At 36.6% G+C, this 16,429-nt stretch overlaps 1 protein-coding gene across 1 annotated transcript; it reads left to right on the top strand.

The window, feature by feature from the left end:
- Positions 1 to 1,380: 1,380 nt before the first annotated feature.
- LOC135147999 (lysine-specific demethylase REF6-like) lies at positions 1,381 to 5,845 on the top strand. The gene is made up of 8 exons (XM_064082091.1): positions 1,381 to 2,260; positions 2,585 to 2,663; positions 2,910 to 2,977; positions 3,062 to 3,212; positions 3,358 to 3,551; positions 3,664 to 3,867; positions 4,146 to 4,322; positions 4,872 to 5,845. Exons 1-8 carry the CDS (start codon positions 1,381 to 1,383, stop codon positions 5,843 to 5,845), a joined length of 2,727 nt encoding a protein of 908 aa, XP_063938161.1.
- Positions 5,846 to 16,429: the final 10,584 nt, after the last annotated feature.

Genomic DNA, 16,429 nt, shown 5'->3' with positions numbered 1-16,429 from the left:
CGCGGGAAATTTGTCATATTAATTCTTTCATGCATCTATGTCTCAAAGGATTCCTTTTATTTGTATATAACAAAATTAACACCCTAAAGTATATTATGTATTTATTTCATCTATTTACAATTATTCATCCAATATTCTTCGATGACAAATTCTATTTTTGAAATCTTACAAACACTAATCTTTCTTAATCCGTACTCTTCAATATTGCCACACACATATTCTTTTCTCAAATACTATTTGCAAATCATAGTTTTCTGTCATATATTATGCAGTTTCGAAGAAAATTTCAGGTCATATGCTCTGCAACTTTTCAGTGGAGATGATATCATATATATTATCAATCTTTAATAATGTTCATTTTACTCGTTTATCATTCTAATTAACTTGGAGTCAAGATATTTAGAAATATTAATGAACTACAACTGACTATAGGTAGAATTTAAACCTCTCATTCTGTATTAAATATATAAAATCATAAACTACAACTTACATGTTAACTATGATACTTTATAATTCTTATATATTATATATATATATAGTCTGACACTCTAAAAGCTACATACTATGGAATTATATATAAATACGATACTCTACGGTCTCATTATACCGAAAATTCAGAACCTCAATTTTTTCCTCCATGTCAATAATATTTCATTTATTTTCACGATATTTTTCCAATAAAATTTTTAAATTTTCACAAATACATACGAAAGAAAGTAAATATACATTTCATTCATCACATAAAGATCCAAAATCAACAAACTAAAAGGACATATGATCATGAGTAACATATTTCAGTTTTCAAAAAATGAACTTGGAAGCTCTTTCACTCCTCTAAAGTGATAAAAAAAATGATAGCACACAATTGTAAGCAATTGAGATAAGAGTGCAAGCCAAATTCAACAAGATGAGATCCAATTCAAGAATAAAAGATGATAATACACACATATGATATTCAAAATTAATGATAAAATCACAAATAGGTGGCTGAACACCGAACACAGTAAAAAATATTTTCATTCTCATCATACTTAAATCCGAAATTCATTAAATAACCGCTTTTATTTGTAAAGTTTTGGCTAAAACACATTCACACATCCCTAGTCTCTCTCTTTTCTGCGGGTAAAATCGAAAAGAAAACAATTGAATCGAAAATGAGGAGCACCCTGTCTATATATTACCGGTACTAGTCCCCAAAAAAAACACAATATACCAGCACTGCTACTCTCTTTCTTTTCACTCTGTCTCTCTCGTATCTCTTCTTCAAAGCCCCTGTATCAGGCCCTTCTGAAAGCTACACATATCTTGTATGTATTAATTTCTTGATATATACATTTCTTGGTGTCTGTTTAATTGTTGTATACTTTTTTGGTAAATTCAATGGCAAGAATTAGAGGCAGAGCAGGGTATAAACCACGCCCTTGTAACAAAACAGAGGTTTTGCAATGGCTTAAAACCCTCCCTTTAGCCCCTGAATTTCGTCCGACCCTCGAAGAATTTGAGGACCCAATTGCTTATATTCATAAAATTGAGAAAGAAGCTTGTGTGTATGGTATATGTAAAATTATACCCCCTGTCTTATTGCCCTTGACGAAAAGTACTTTTTTTCAACTTAATAAGTCTTTGGTGGCCTGTTCTGCCTCCCCGGAAGGCGAATTAAGGCCTACGTTCACTACCCGGGTGCAGCAAGTTGGTTCTTGCCCAGGAAAAGGGCACCCTGTGATTAAGTCTGTGAGGGAGAGTGGTAGGAGTTACACTGTTGAGGAATTTAAAGCAAAGGCCAAGTCTTTGGAGAGGAATTATTTTAAGAAAAGTTCGATAGATAAAGGGGCTTTAAGTCCTTTGGAAATTGAGACACTTTATTGGAATGCTAATGCTGAGAAACCCTTTGAGGTTGAGTATGCGAATGACATGCACATATCGGCTTTTGTGGAGTTGGAAAAGCGGAGGGGAGGAGATGGATTGAGTGATGATTTGAATGTGGGAGATACGGATTGGAATTTGAGGGGTGCGGCCAGGTCCAGAAGGTGTTTGCTGAAGTTTGTGAAGGATGATATCCCTGGGGTTACATCCCCAATGGTGTATATAGGAATGTTATTTAGCTGGTTTGCGTGGCACATGGAGGATCATGACCTGCACAGCCTCAATTATCTGCACACCGGGGATAGGAAGACCTGGTATGGAGTGCCTCAGCATGCGGCAGCCGCTTTTGAGGATGTGATCCGTAATCACGGATATAATGGAGAGATGAATCCTCTCTGTGAGTTTGGTTATTATTGAAATTATGCTCCATTTGTCTCATTTTATGTTTGTCATAGTATGCTTTTAACATGTGCTGTTTGCAATTGATATGATTTTGCGGGGTGCCGAAATTGCCATTGCCATGCTTAACAAACCATTTTTCTTATTTGTATGTCTAATTTAACGTTTAGTTCTGTGGGGTTGAAGCTTTATGCATTTTATGCGGGGAAACACTTGTAAAATTCTGCATATTGTTCAGAATATATACCATAGTATAGAAAGTGCTGAATTGTTCTGCATATTTTTGTTCATTACTTACTAGTTTTAGTGTGAACAACTGCAGTGAGTTATGCTACTCTTGGTCAAAAGACTACCGTCCTGTCTCCGGAAGTTATTGTAAATGCAGGCATACCATGTTGCAGGTAAGTGTTTCATATCTATGGTTGACACTTATCTTCCATTAGTTTTACGTAAATGCTAGTTTGCAATTATCTTTTTCTGCTGAATGTTTATAACAAAAGGCCTGATTGTTTCTTCCTCCCACTCTTCACATGTAGACTTGATCATTAAAACCTTTTCACAGAGCATCAATTGTATTTATGTAATTATAGAATTTTCTGGCAATTTTACATATTTCGTCCCCCTCCTTTATTCCCTTGTGAAACCAGGCTGGTACAAAATCCAGGAGAATTCGTAGTCACTTTTCCAAGGGCTTACCACTCTGGATTCAGTCATGGTTAGACATCTGTTTACATTGGATTTTGTCTGTATTATTATTATATCGATACTATATTTATCTTGACATTTATTGTGCAAACAGGATTCAACTGTGCGGAAGCTTCAAATATTGCAACTCCTGAATGGTTGCGGTTTGCAAGAGAAGCTGAAATGCGCAGGGCTGCTATAAACTCTTCTCCATTAATTTCCCACATCCAATTGCTTTATGATCTTGCGCTGTCATTCTCTTCAAGGTTGTCCATGCTACATGACTTACTTTGAGTTTATGATTGCATCTTGCATGATTATCTGAACAGTCATATATGTAGAAAGTATCGTGATGAAGTCATTTATGTAGTCATAATTACATTCTGATGAAATCTGATTTCACATTTTCAGAGGACCAGCGAGCATGGAAACAAGAAGTTCTGGATTAGAAGAGAAGAAAGGTGAAGGGGAAAGGCTGGTGAAGGAGCTCTTTCTGCAAGATGTGAAGCATGATATCAGCCTGCTTCACAGTCTTGGGAAAGGATCTGCAGCTATCCTTTTTCCCCGTGATTTTATCGTTGGAAATTTTCCTGAATTGCGTGATGGTAATAATATTCCTTTATATAACAAACACATTAATTATTCGTGCACCACGACTTCTCAGAACCTGAACATAAATGGATTTGTTCAATGTGAGTGGTTTCAATATATATGCAGGACTTTTCCCATGTTTAGCTTGTGGGGTTTTATGTTTTGCTTGTGCTGCAATCATAAAACCTGGTAAAGTAGATGTTCACAATCTCATGCTAGCTGATTTTGGCAATATTGGAGGTAGTGGTGTTGCTTCTGACATTGCTGCTAGTAATTGGTGGTTTCGTTCTGCCGGATCTGCCAAGAATGCTGTGCTGGATTCTGGTTTAGGTAATGAATACTACATACTAGTTTAGACCTTTTCTCTGTATAAATTTCTAGTCAAACCCGTTGTAAACATTTCTGTAGCTTTATAGTGTCTAAACTTGTAAATGCTTACAAAAACAGATCGGCTCCCTTTCTCAAACACAGACATGCTAAGACTCCCATACTATATTAGTATGGTATGAATTATGAATTATGAGGATGCTTCCGACTCTGAAACTGAAGCGAGAGAGTTTTCCCCAGTATCTGACCACCCAAGGATATATCCTCACTTGCTCTTATAGCTATGAATTATGAGGATGCTTCCGACTCTGAAACTGAAGCGAGAGAGTTTTCCCCAGTATCTGACCTTGCTGAGGAGTCCTTTCCATCACATGTCTTCTGTCTTCAGCATGCTTTTGAAGTTAAAGAGAAACTGGATGCGCTTGGGGGCATGCACATGTTACTCCTTTGTCATCCAGGTACATAATTAGTTGTAATAGTTAGTACTTAATTATGTGATTTTAAGTAATTGCTTGTAAATCTGTTGTCAGGTCTGATGAGATATTCTTGTGAGTATGATTATGGATCTTTAAAGTTTCTACAATGAAGCAAATTCAACAGGCAAAGTGCCATCCTTTTGGCCCCATGATGCATTTTTAACTTATGAAAAGGCAACTAATTTATTTATTTATTTTACGTGAAAAATTCCGGAAATGGAACTAATTGCTATTTCTCACACTTAAAAATGCGAGAACTCAAGCCACGCCAGACCTCAGTTATTGTATATAACCCTGTAATTACAGTAGAGAGATATCCTGTGCTCAGAACTTTGCCCTCCTTTTTCCTCTGTAACGTCTTCGTTTAGGTTTTTTGGCAAATTAATTAGCATATAAAGAGTAAAATACTACAATGCATTATATTTATAGATGAATTGCATACTGTCTTTACAATTTGGTGCACACTGGAACAAAATTGTCAAAATTAAGCTACTTGTCCTTTTATAACATTTAGAAATGACAATTGTGCAGATTATCCCAAGTTTCTGGCTGAAGCAAAACTAGTGGCTGATGAACTGGGAGCAGAACAAATTTCGAGCGATATTTCCTTCAGGACTGCCACTGAAGAAGACAAGGAAAGAATCAAATCAGCTGTAGATAGTGAAGGGTCCAATCTTTCTTTCAGTGCCAACCCAAGTCCAAAATTAAAGAGAAAGGGTATGGATGATCTTGAGCCAGCCCAAAGAAGCAAGTTTCCAAGAGTTGAAGAGTCAACCAAGGCGACAGACCAGGAACAGGTTAGAGTATCCGAAAATTTACCTAAGCCACCAGAACCTGATGTAGTGCCTGGCAATTTATCAAGAACAACTGATTTGGCCTCTGGGAGTAGAAAAGACAAATGTATTATACAATACAAGAGGACTTACAAAAATAAGTCCAAGGTAAAGCCAATCCAGGAGGAGACTCCCCATGACCAGGGCACTGATAATTTGGAAGGTGGGCCGAGCACTAGACTCAGGCCAAGAAAGTTAAATCAGCCTCCAAAGGACCCGAAACATGTTACACACAAAGTTGTAGCAAAAGATGAACTGAAGACATCCAGTAACAGAGGAAAATCGGCTTCTGGAATTCAAGCATCAGCTGGTAGCAGCTCCAAAAAAGCAGAGGCAAAGTATTCATGTGAAGTATGCATGATGAACTTTGGCTCCAAAAAAGAGCTGGGGCTCCATGAAAAAAATATCTGCTCGGTCAAGGGGTGCGGAAAGAAGTTTGCGTCGCACAAATATCTGATCCACCATCAGAAGGTGCATCGTGAGGACCGCCCCCTACAATGCACTTGGGAAGGCTGCACCAAGACGTTTAAATGGGCTTGGGCTCGGACGGAACATATCAGAGTTCATACAGGTGACCGTCCATATACCTGTGCTGAGACTGGCTGTGGCAAAACATTTCGCTTTGTGTCAGATTTCAGTCGCCACAGGAGGAAGACAGGACACTCAGGGTAGCTCGAAGATTGAGCATCGAAAGGCATGAAGAAACAGAGAAATGAAGCAAGTTAACATTATCTAAGAACCTCGTTGCTCATGTGCAGAGGTAGGTGTAGTTTCTAGTTTAACATGTCCTTGGAATGTCTTTCATAATACAGTTGATTTAGCCTTCTTAATTTCAGAAACAGACTAATCAGCCACATTGGAATGTGCACAATGTTGTCTTAGATTAGATGGTCGAAATTTATTTATAATTCTGGAGTTTAGATCTCATATCTTGATATATCATAAATATATGTATTTTACTTTATTTTGTTATCATGTCTATATACCATGGACTGTTTCTGTACAGGTTAAGAAAGTTTTAAGACATTCATCCTGACATTCCGCAAGGAACTGCAGGAGGATCAGATATACGCACTACATACACCCGTGTTTTTTAGCTATGCATTTCCCTGTTATGTGATCAATTTATTATCAGTGTCATGCACCATAGTCACATATTTATGTGTAGGATTTGTTTTATGAGTAAAAGCATGGTCCTGAAATCGATAATCGGAACTAATCGGTTGATCTGCCGATTCATGATTTATTGGAAATTATCAGAGATTTTTTTTGACAAATTGAGGTTTTTTAGTCAAATCGAGTGTAATCGATAAATCGATAAAATATTTCTTCAAGATTAATCGGGGATCTTCAAAAAAATCGGGATCTTCAAAATAGTGAGTAAAAGGAAAAAAGATAAGAAAGCATTTTCTTTAAAGAGAAAGTACATTATTATCCATGCATATTTTATTTTAATTTTTATTGTCAGGATTTTCCTTTTCTACTTTATATTCACACAAATACAATAAATACCTACATAATTAGAAGCAAAAGACAGGCATTTTGTTGCAGCAGAGCAGAAGTGTGTGAGCTTTTTTAACTAAAATTGTGTGGTGTTTTTTTGATGAGAAATATTTGGTGGGTGTGGAGGGTTATTAAAAAAAACCAAGAGCTTCAAATGAGTTTAATCACCCTGTAAAAAATGAAATGGTTTCAGAGTCTTGATTTTGGTTATCAAACCCTAGATAATGAATTAATTGGTGATCAAGAAGCTAGATGGGTTTAAGTGGTGAAGATGAGGGTTAGGAGTTGGTGCTTGCTATCGAAACAGAGAGGGGTTCTGATAATGGTGGGAACTTTGAGGAAGGAATTGGTGGTGAGAATAATCAAGGTGGTTTGGGGGGGTTTAGAGATGGTGATGAGTTTGGGAGTAAGTTGTGTGAGAATGAGAATCAAGTCGGTGATCGTGATTGGAAAGGTTTTATTAATGATGAGGCGAAATTCGAAGCGAGAAAAAGCGAAAATTTAGGCGGTGTGGAAGGAAATGAAGGTCATTATAAGGAAATGAAGGAAGGGGGTGAGGGTAAGGACGGGAGTAAGTGGAGTGAGATTGAGAATGAAGGCGGTGATCGTGAATTGGAGGGTATTAAAAATGAGGCGGAAATCAAAGAGAGAAACTCTGAAAAGCGTAGTGTGGTGGAAGGAAATGTAGGAGACACTAAGGAGATGAATGAAGGGGAGGATAACGAGGGGAGTAAGTGGAGTGAGATTGAGAATGAAGATGGTGATCTTGATTTGGAGGGTATCAAAGATGAGGCGGAAATTGAAGAGAGAAACCTTAAAAAGATGGAAAAGAAGGTGCTTTTAAGGAAATAAAGGATGGGGATAAAGATGAGGGGAGTATTAGGAGTGAGATTGGGAATGAAGGCGGTGATTGTGATTTGAAGGGTATTGAAGATGAAATGGCAATCGAAGAGAGAGACCCTGACAATCGTAGTGTTGTGGAAGGAAATGAGATTGGGAGTAATTGGATTGAGATTGGGAATAAAGGTGGCGATTGTGATTTGAAGGGAAAAGAGGTCATTGAGGAATATGAAGATGGTTGGGGTGTTGGGATGATATCATTGAGGACTATGAAGATGGTTGGGGTGAGAATTGGGATGATGGTGCTGTAAGAGCTAAAGCTAATCAGGAGCGACAGTGTTTTGATAACTATGAAAATGAGAGGGATATAAATGATAAAGGACCTCATTGGTATAGGAATGCTGAAAAAGATTCAGGGAGCTCAAATGATGAAAACTTTGGAAGGCGCCAATATCCTTTGAGGCCTGATGTGGAAGCTTGTTCGTTAGAACTGGGACTTGCAGGTTTGGATCGAATTGCAAATTTAATCATCCACTTGAGAGGAAAAACCAGGTATTATACAAGTTTTGATTACTTCTACTAAACTAAGGGTTTATGTCAATAACTCTTAAAAGATATTGGATATAAATATATAAATTTGTGGTTTTGAGTGAAATTATTATGTATTGCTTCACTATAGCAACTTTTTTACTTTGGTTGGAGATTGTACAGAGAGTTTATTGCTTTGGTAGTCTGTCTATGTTAAACGTGTTTTGTTAACCTAAATATGAACTGCGAACTTTATGCAGGCTGTTAGGGATACATTTAAGCAAAAGGAGGAATTTTATGATAATACGAACTTTAGTATGTATTACATAAGGTTCTGGTTGCTTAGGCAAATTTTGAGATACTTTAAGTAGTTCATGGTCTGTGGCCTCAGCTGATCCTTTAACTCTAGGAGACTTGCCTCTTTTGGTTGGCTCCGGATAATCCATACCCTTCCTCTTTAATGTTGGACTTAGGTTGGCACTCTAAGTTGTTCATGGCCTCAGCTGATTAGAAAGAACCTTAGGCGATGAATAATCTTTCCAATAAAGACTTTCGATTTCCAAAGGACTTAAAGCCCCCTTATCTATTGAACTTTTCTTGAAATAATTTCTCTCGAAAGACTTGGCCTTGGCTTCAAATTCCTCAACAGTGTAACTCTTCCCACTCTCCCTCACATACTTGATCACAGGATGGCCTTTTCCTTGGCAAGAACCAACTTGCTGCACCCGGGTAGTGAATTCGCCTTTCGGGGAGGCAGAACAGGCCATTAAAGAAGTGTTAAGTTGCAGAAATGAGGCTTTCATCAAGGGCAATGAAACAGGGGTAGTGATTTTACGTATCTTCTTTTCGTAAATTCAATGGCAAGAATTATTAGAGGCAGAACAGGGTACAAACCACAAAGTCACAATAAAACAGAGGTTTTGCAGTGGCTTAAAACCCTCAGTTTAGCCCCTGAGTTTCATCCAACTCTTGAGGAGTTTAAGGATCCAATCGCTTATATTTATCAAATCGAAAAAGAGGCTTCTGTGCATGGTATATGTAAAATCATACCCCCTGTCTCATCGCCCTCGATGAAAACCTCATTTTTGCAACTTAACAATTCTTTAATGGCCTGCTCTGCCTCCCCGAAAGGAGAATTCACTACCCGGGTGCAGCAAGCTGGTTTTTGCCAAGGAAAAGGCCATCCTGTGATCAAGTCTGTGACGGAGAGTGGGAAGAGTTACACTGTTTCGGAATTTGAAGCAAAGGCCAAGTCTTTCGAGAAAAATTATTTCGAGAAAAGTTCAATAGATAAGGGGGCTTTAAGTCCTTTGGAAATCGGAAGTCTTTATTGGAAAGATTATTCATATATGGCCTAAGGTTCTCTTTAATCAGCTAAGGCCATGAACAACTTAAAGTGCCAACCAAAGTCCAACATTAAAGAGGAAGCCTATGGATTATCGAAGAGAAAAAACTTGAAAAGTGTGGTGCGGTGGAAGGAAATGAAGGAGATTTTAAGGAAATGAAGGAAGACAGTAATGTTAAGAAGGGGAGTAAGTGGAGTGAGATTGAGAATGAAGGAGGTGATCGTAATTTGGAGGCGGAAATTGAAGAGAGAAACCTTGAAAACCGTTGTGTTGTGGGAGGAAATGAATGTGCTTTTAAGAAAATGAAGGAAGGGGTAATCATAAGGAGGGGAGCAATTGGAGTGAGATTGAGATTGAAGGCGGTGATTTTGACTAGGATGGTATTAAAGATGAGACGAAAATCGAAGAGAGAAACACCGAAAACTGTAGTTTGGTGGAAGAAAGTGAAGGTGATTTTAAGGAAATGAAGGATGGTGGTAAGTGTGGTGATAGTGAGGATGTCGAAGAAAGTTATAGTCTTGAAGTAAAGAATAAGATGGCTGACAAGGGAAAAGAAGTGATTGAGGACTATGAAGCTGGTTGGGGTGAGAATTGGGATGATGTTGCTGTACGAGCTAAAGCTAATTAGGAGCAACTGTACTTTGATAACTATGAAAATATGAGGCATGTAAATGAGCAGTATGGGGAGGTGCCTCCTTGGTATTGGAATGAAGAAGGGGATGCAGTGGGGAGAAATGGAAAGGCGCAGTATAATAAAGAACCTCACTGTTCCGGTAATGCTGAAAAGGACTCCGTGGGGTTTAATGATGGAAATTTTGGAAGTCGCCATTATCCTTTGAGGCCTTACACGGAAGATTATTCGTTTTATATGAGGACTGGGACTTGCATGTTTGGTTCGATATGCAAATTTAATCATCCACTTCAAAGAAAGCCCCGGGTATAATACAACTTGTGATTACTTCTACTAAACTAAGGGTTTATGTCAATTGCTCTTATGAAAATATGTGGTAGAGAGTTTAAAAATGTTTTGTTAACCTAATAATGAACTTTGAACTTTTTGCAGGCTTCCAGGGATGCATTTAAGCAAAAGGAAGAAATTTATGATAAGCCTAGACAGACAGAATGCAAGGTTACAATTAAATATATATCTTTTTTTCTGGGTCTACTTATGAATTTTTATTGAAAAATTTATAGTTCTACTTCTCAGCTTGATTCCATCTGGCAATACTGAACTATAATGCAACTACCCAAGTATATAACAGCCACGCTTGATATTCCTCTTTTTTCCTTTGCAGTATTACTTGTCAGCGGGTGGTTGCAAATACAGAAAAGCTTGTTGGTATAGTCATGGCAAAGGAAATGCTGCAGTGACCCCAAATTCAGAGTTGAACTTTATTGGTTTTCCGATTAGAGTTGTAAAACTTCTCTCCTTTTTTCACAGAATCCAAATTTTCGTATGTATACAGTCCATATTCAACCAAGAGGGATATTGTTACTATCTGATCAAAAAGTGGACGCAGATATAGATCAGCCATATAGGATCAGTTATAAGGTTCTGAAGGTGTTTTTTACTTATTCATATTAATTTTGCTCGTTATTGCAACTACTACAGATATTATTAATTATTAGTAGTTCATCCTTGTGTCAAATAAAATGTAGGTGTAGGCATATATGCTTTACCCTTGTCACTTAAGTGGAGATTTTCTAATAAGCTTTTTCATCATCCGAATCCTACAGCAGCAGGAGGACTTGACACTACTCCCAGGTAGAGGTAGGTCATCAACAAAAGCAATAAAAGGAGACTGCTTTTTTCAGGCCAGTTATCGATCCGCCATCCCCGTTCATGCCAATTATCTATCTGCCAACCCCATTCAGGCGAATTATTTATCCACCAACCCCATCTGCTCCTGAAAATGCAGAATGGAATGGATATCAGGTATTCCTTAACTTATGTGACAATCTCTGGAAAATAAGATTGCATTTACTTAAGAGTTAAGATGGTTGTTTTAATTGTTTTTGTTGGTCTAAAATGTTATGAGTCCATGTTGGTACTATAAGTGGTGCTTTTATCTGTGTTAACAAACTACAATGGTTCTCCTTTACTAAATTTATATTTCTCTTTGAACACATAAGGGGATTCTGCCTATTCCCCCAGCACTTTCGATGACCATTCCAGCAACTGGATCCAGCTTCTATGCACATCCGCGGGGCCAGGTGAACGTAGATGAATATCCTGAACGACCTGGACAGCCTGATTGCAGTTCCTACTTGAGAACAGGGAATTACAAGTTCAGATCTTCCTGCAGGTTCCACCACCCCAGAAATTGGAGACGGTTGTCACTCTTAATGACCAAGGACTACCTTTGCGACCTGTGAGTCTTTCTCTCAATTATTTAGCTAGATCAAGAATATTAACTTATTATAGCTTTTAAAACAGTCTTACGGGCTTGCATTACTAAGCAGTAACCATTTTGCTCCATATACAGATTTTATTTCTATGGTACAACTAAATTAACTAGACCTTTTATTTTTTTGTCTTGTAAATGATTTAGCTGCAGCCGTTATGACTTGTAAGGGACTTGTAAGTTTGGGTCGACCTGTAAGTACGATCATATAGTTGGTGGCACTGCACCTTCTCAGATTGGGCTGATCAACGCCGTACCTTAGAGTTTACCTTTGCAGATGAACATGGGGAGGGGGAACGGAGCTGCTGGGGTCTGCTTGAGTATCAACTGTAGTTTTAGAAGCTTATATCGTAGTGATTACAACTTGCTAACTTTTTGTATTTTACCATAGGTTGAGCTTCTCACAAGAAAACTTTGTTGTGATGTTTCCGTCGTATGAAGACTATGGTTGCAGGATAATCGAATGGTTTATCACAATTCATAACAGTATAAGGTGACAGCCATGTATATATCTTGCTCAGAGTGCTTGAGAATTTGTTGTGGAGAAATTTATTTTCATTAAAATTACAAATAAACACAAGTAAATACTAAACTTTATTCTATTATTAGATGAGCAGCAAGTAAAAAATAAAATATTTACATACAATATTTTTATAAATTATTTTATCCAGGTTTATGAATTTATAAATATATATTATTTACGTTGTAAAATAAAAAATATTATTAAACATCAATTTATTTAAATTTCTCACTTTTTATGATAAAATTAGAAAAACATCTTTTTATTTAATGTTAATAGTATCAACTTTGACGGAAAATGCAAATTGAAGCGAATATAAAGTTAGAAAGGTCAACTGCTAAGAAAATAAGTATGAGTATTTAAGCGTTTTGGATGAAAAGTAGCAGAGTGTAAAGTTAGTAAGTTCTTGATAATTTATTTTTTTTTGAAGATAGTAAGCTGTTGATAATATTGTTTATGTTATATTAAGTCAAAAAAAAATACTGTTTATGTTAATAATATACGATAACATTCATTATGTGCATGTTTATCACAATAGTTAAAGTGACATCGAGGTATCCGCTAGACTCTCCAATATTATACACAAAACGAAATAAAAATTTAGTGTTGTGTTTTTATGTTGAATACACGACAAGAAAAATACACAACATGAAAGTAATTTAGTGCCGTTTAAAAATCTAACCTTAGTAGATACATAACATGACACAAAATACATAAATAAATTTATATTAAATAATATTCATTTTATCAATATATTCCATATTAATAATCGACGATAACGTTCATTATGTCTATTAATTCCCCGATGTTTAATGTGAAGTTGAGATATTTAAACATACTAACACCATGACGTCAAATCTGACACTTTGTAATCCTTATTATTTGCAAAATCCGCAGCCAATTTGGGTAAAAGAGATATGATGTTCGCATTATATAGAAAATACGATAACAACAATCTTATTGCATAGAAACTTGTCATATCAATTCTTTCCTACATATATGTCGTAATAATCCTTTCAGTTTCACATAACAGAATTAACAGTCTTGTTTGATCAATTTATAATTACTTATCTGATATTCTTCAATTACATATTCTTTTTCTGAAGTCTTACCCGACAACTAATCTTACTTAATCCATACTCTTCAATATCTGTGATTTTATTTTATGTCATATATTTGGAGTTTTATATATCTTTGCTTTTATATACTCGTAATGTTTCATGCAGATAATATCATTTATATCATAAATATATGATAATGTACATTAGACTTGTCCATCATAGTAATTAAGGTGAGGCAGAGGTATTCAGAACACCAAAAACTCAATCATATGTAGAATCTTGCACTCTATAGTCTGTCTTATATTATAAAATCATAAACTACGGTCTGCATATGTATGTTAAATCTGATATCCTGTAATTCATATTATATGTAAAATCTAACTCTACAAACCTAAATATTTTATAATATGATACCACGTAAGTATATGTCCATATATAATGAGACACTCTGTCTCATTACACCAGAAATACGACATCTCGACACAAATCCTGAGAGATGAAACTTAAAATTTTTCTTTCATATCAACAACAGTTTATTTAGTTTTACCATATTATTTTAATAAAAACTTGAAAACTTCAAAGACACACAAAAGAAATTCAGTGCACACTCCATTGATCACAAGAAAGATCCGGAACCGCAAAGAAATCCCCCCATTGATCAGAAGAAAGATCTGGAACCGCAAAGAAATCCCCCCATTGATCACAAGAAAGATCCGGAATAAAAAAAACAAATTAAAAAAACAGGGGCACCCTGTCTATATATTGCTGATACTAATACCTAAAACAAAACACAATATGTACCCAGGCCCCGGCAGTCTCTCTTTCCTTTCACTCCGTCTCTTTCGTATCTCTTCCTTAAAGCCCCCTCTATCTGGCCCATCCGGAAGCTCCACAAATCTTGTATGTGTTAATTTCTTATGAGGGTTTTCGATTGTTCAAAACCCTTCCTTTAACACCAGAGTTTCGTCCAACCCTCGAAGAGTTTCAAGATCCAATAGGTTTGCCGATTAGAGTGGTAAAACTTCTCTCCTTTTTTTACAGAATTCAAATTTTTTATGTGTATCTGATGAAAAATTGGATGCAGATTTAGATGTAGCCTATATGATCACTTATAAGGTTATGAAGGTGTTTTTTACTTATTTATATTGATTTTGCTCGTTGATAAAGACACTTATAAGGACATGAGTGATGATTTGTTTTTATTAGACAAAGGATTTCAAATTACAGGGCTTGTTGATATTAATCCATTTATCCTGATGAAGAATATATGTTCTAATAAGCGTTTTGATTGCGTGACAGGGAAGAAAGAAGAATGTTCTTGCGACATGAGAACTGGTTGATCATATGGCGAGGGTAGATTGGTTGATCATATGGTGGTTCACTCCTGGTATACATGATTTTCTTTCTCCTTGGCGTATTCAGTTTTATGATATATTGTAACAAGTCACACTTTCTTTTGGCTGTGTTTATATTCTCTCTTGATATGTGAATGTTAAATGAGCTGTAACTGTAAGATAGTTGAAATTATTGCCTGCAGGTTGAATCATAAGATATGTTTGTGTGTTTTGTTTACGGGGAATTTTTTGAAGTTATAAATGTCTCCTTTTCCGCAGTCAAAATTTCTAGAAGTGGATTTTATGAAGCAAAATAAGTTTGTCACATTCTTGTTTTCAGTTCTGCGTGACAAACTTGGTGGGTTAAAATCATTGTTTATTTTTCCCTTTGTTGTTTTTTATGTCTTGTACAATCACATGTCTGTCCTCAAATATTATCTCTTATGCTGTGTTTTTCACAATATTTAGTTTCTCGTCACCGGACGCTTAGAATGTATATGACAAAGCTCCCAAGGTTGATAAGGATGCTTTTGTAGCTCCTAGTACTTCATCATACCATAGTTTTGCTTTGCTAAATTTGTATTTCTCTTTGAACTCTTTTGGCTCCTGCATATCAAATGATCCTTAATGATAAGCAATTGGAAGGTGCATCATTGTTGATGAACTTTACGGCTGAAGTGTGAGTAGACACTCTGGCCCTAAATCATTTACGCATGGGGAGACCATTGAGTGGATCTTCTGCCACACTAAGTCATCAATCATGTGGCCACTGGTACAAGAACTGTTCCCGCTCAATCGATATCTAAGCTCATATGATGTTATTACATCATTACAGTCATCAACATCAATTTTTTCATCTTTTAAGTTCATCAACAATTCACCAAGAATGTTTAATAATGTGGGAGGAGTCGGGGTGAGTCTTCCTTTAAATTCATCCACAATGGTGGCTCCCACAATGGTGGCTCCCACCATTTTGGATGAACTTAAAGGAAGACTCACCCCGACTCTTCCCACATAATTACACATTCTTGGTGAATAATTAGTGAGAACCACATTTGTAGATGAACTTGAAGGAGAAAAAATTGATGTTGATGACAGTGATGATGTAATAACATCATATGAGCAAGATATTGATTGAGCGGGAACCGTTCCTGTACCCGTGGCCGCAATGATTGATGGCTCAGTGTGGCGGAAGAGCCAGTCAATGGTCTCTTTATGCGTAAATGATTTAGGGTCAGAGTGTATGCTCACACTTCTGCCGTTATGGAACTTGTAAGTTTGGGTCGTCCTGCAAGTACGATCATTCAGCTGGTGGCACTGCCTTCTTAGATGGGGCTGATCACGGAAGATTTACATGAAGGCTGAATGAGTCCCTTCCTTCTGATACATCCATTTGAACAGAACTATGCGCACCTTTATCACCTCGTGGGAGCAGAACTGAATGTGATTAATCTTCATGTTCCAAGATTACATTGTCAGAGGAAGCATCACTTGTCTGATCCTGATTAATTGGTGATAAGACTTCGCCAAAGTCACCGTCAATACTGCCCTTGTATTTTATTCCTCAATACTTGGTGATTACAAATACTTAGAAAACTTTTTGTACTCGAGACTTTTGAAGGATGTTGTGATGTTTTCCACGTATCAAGACTATGGTTGCTGAATAATCGGATGGTTTATGATAATAGTCTGAAGTGGCATATATGTGTATATCTTGTT

Source organism: Daucus carota, chromosome 7 (assembly GCF_001625215.2).
Source record: "Daucus carota subsp. sativus chromosome 7, DH1 v3.0, whole genome shotgun sequence".
NCBI lineage: Eukaryota > Viridiplantae > Streptophyta > Magnoliopsida > Apiales > Apiaceae > Daucus > Daucus carota.
Note: the sequence above shows the minus strand (reverse complement) of the source record. Positions and strands in the feature narration are given on the sequence as shown.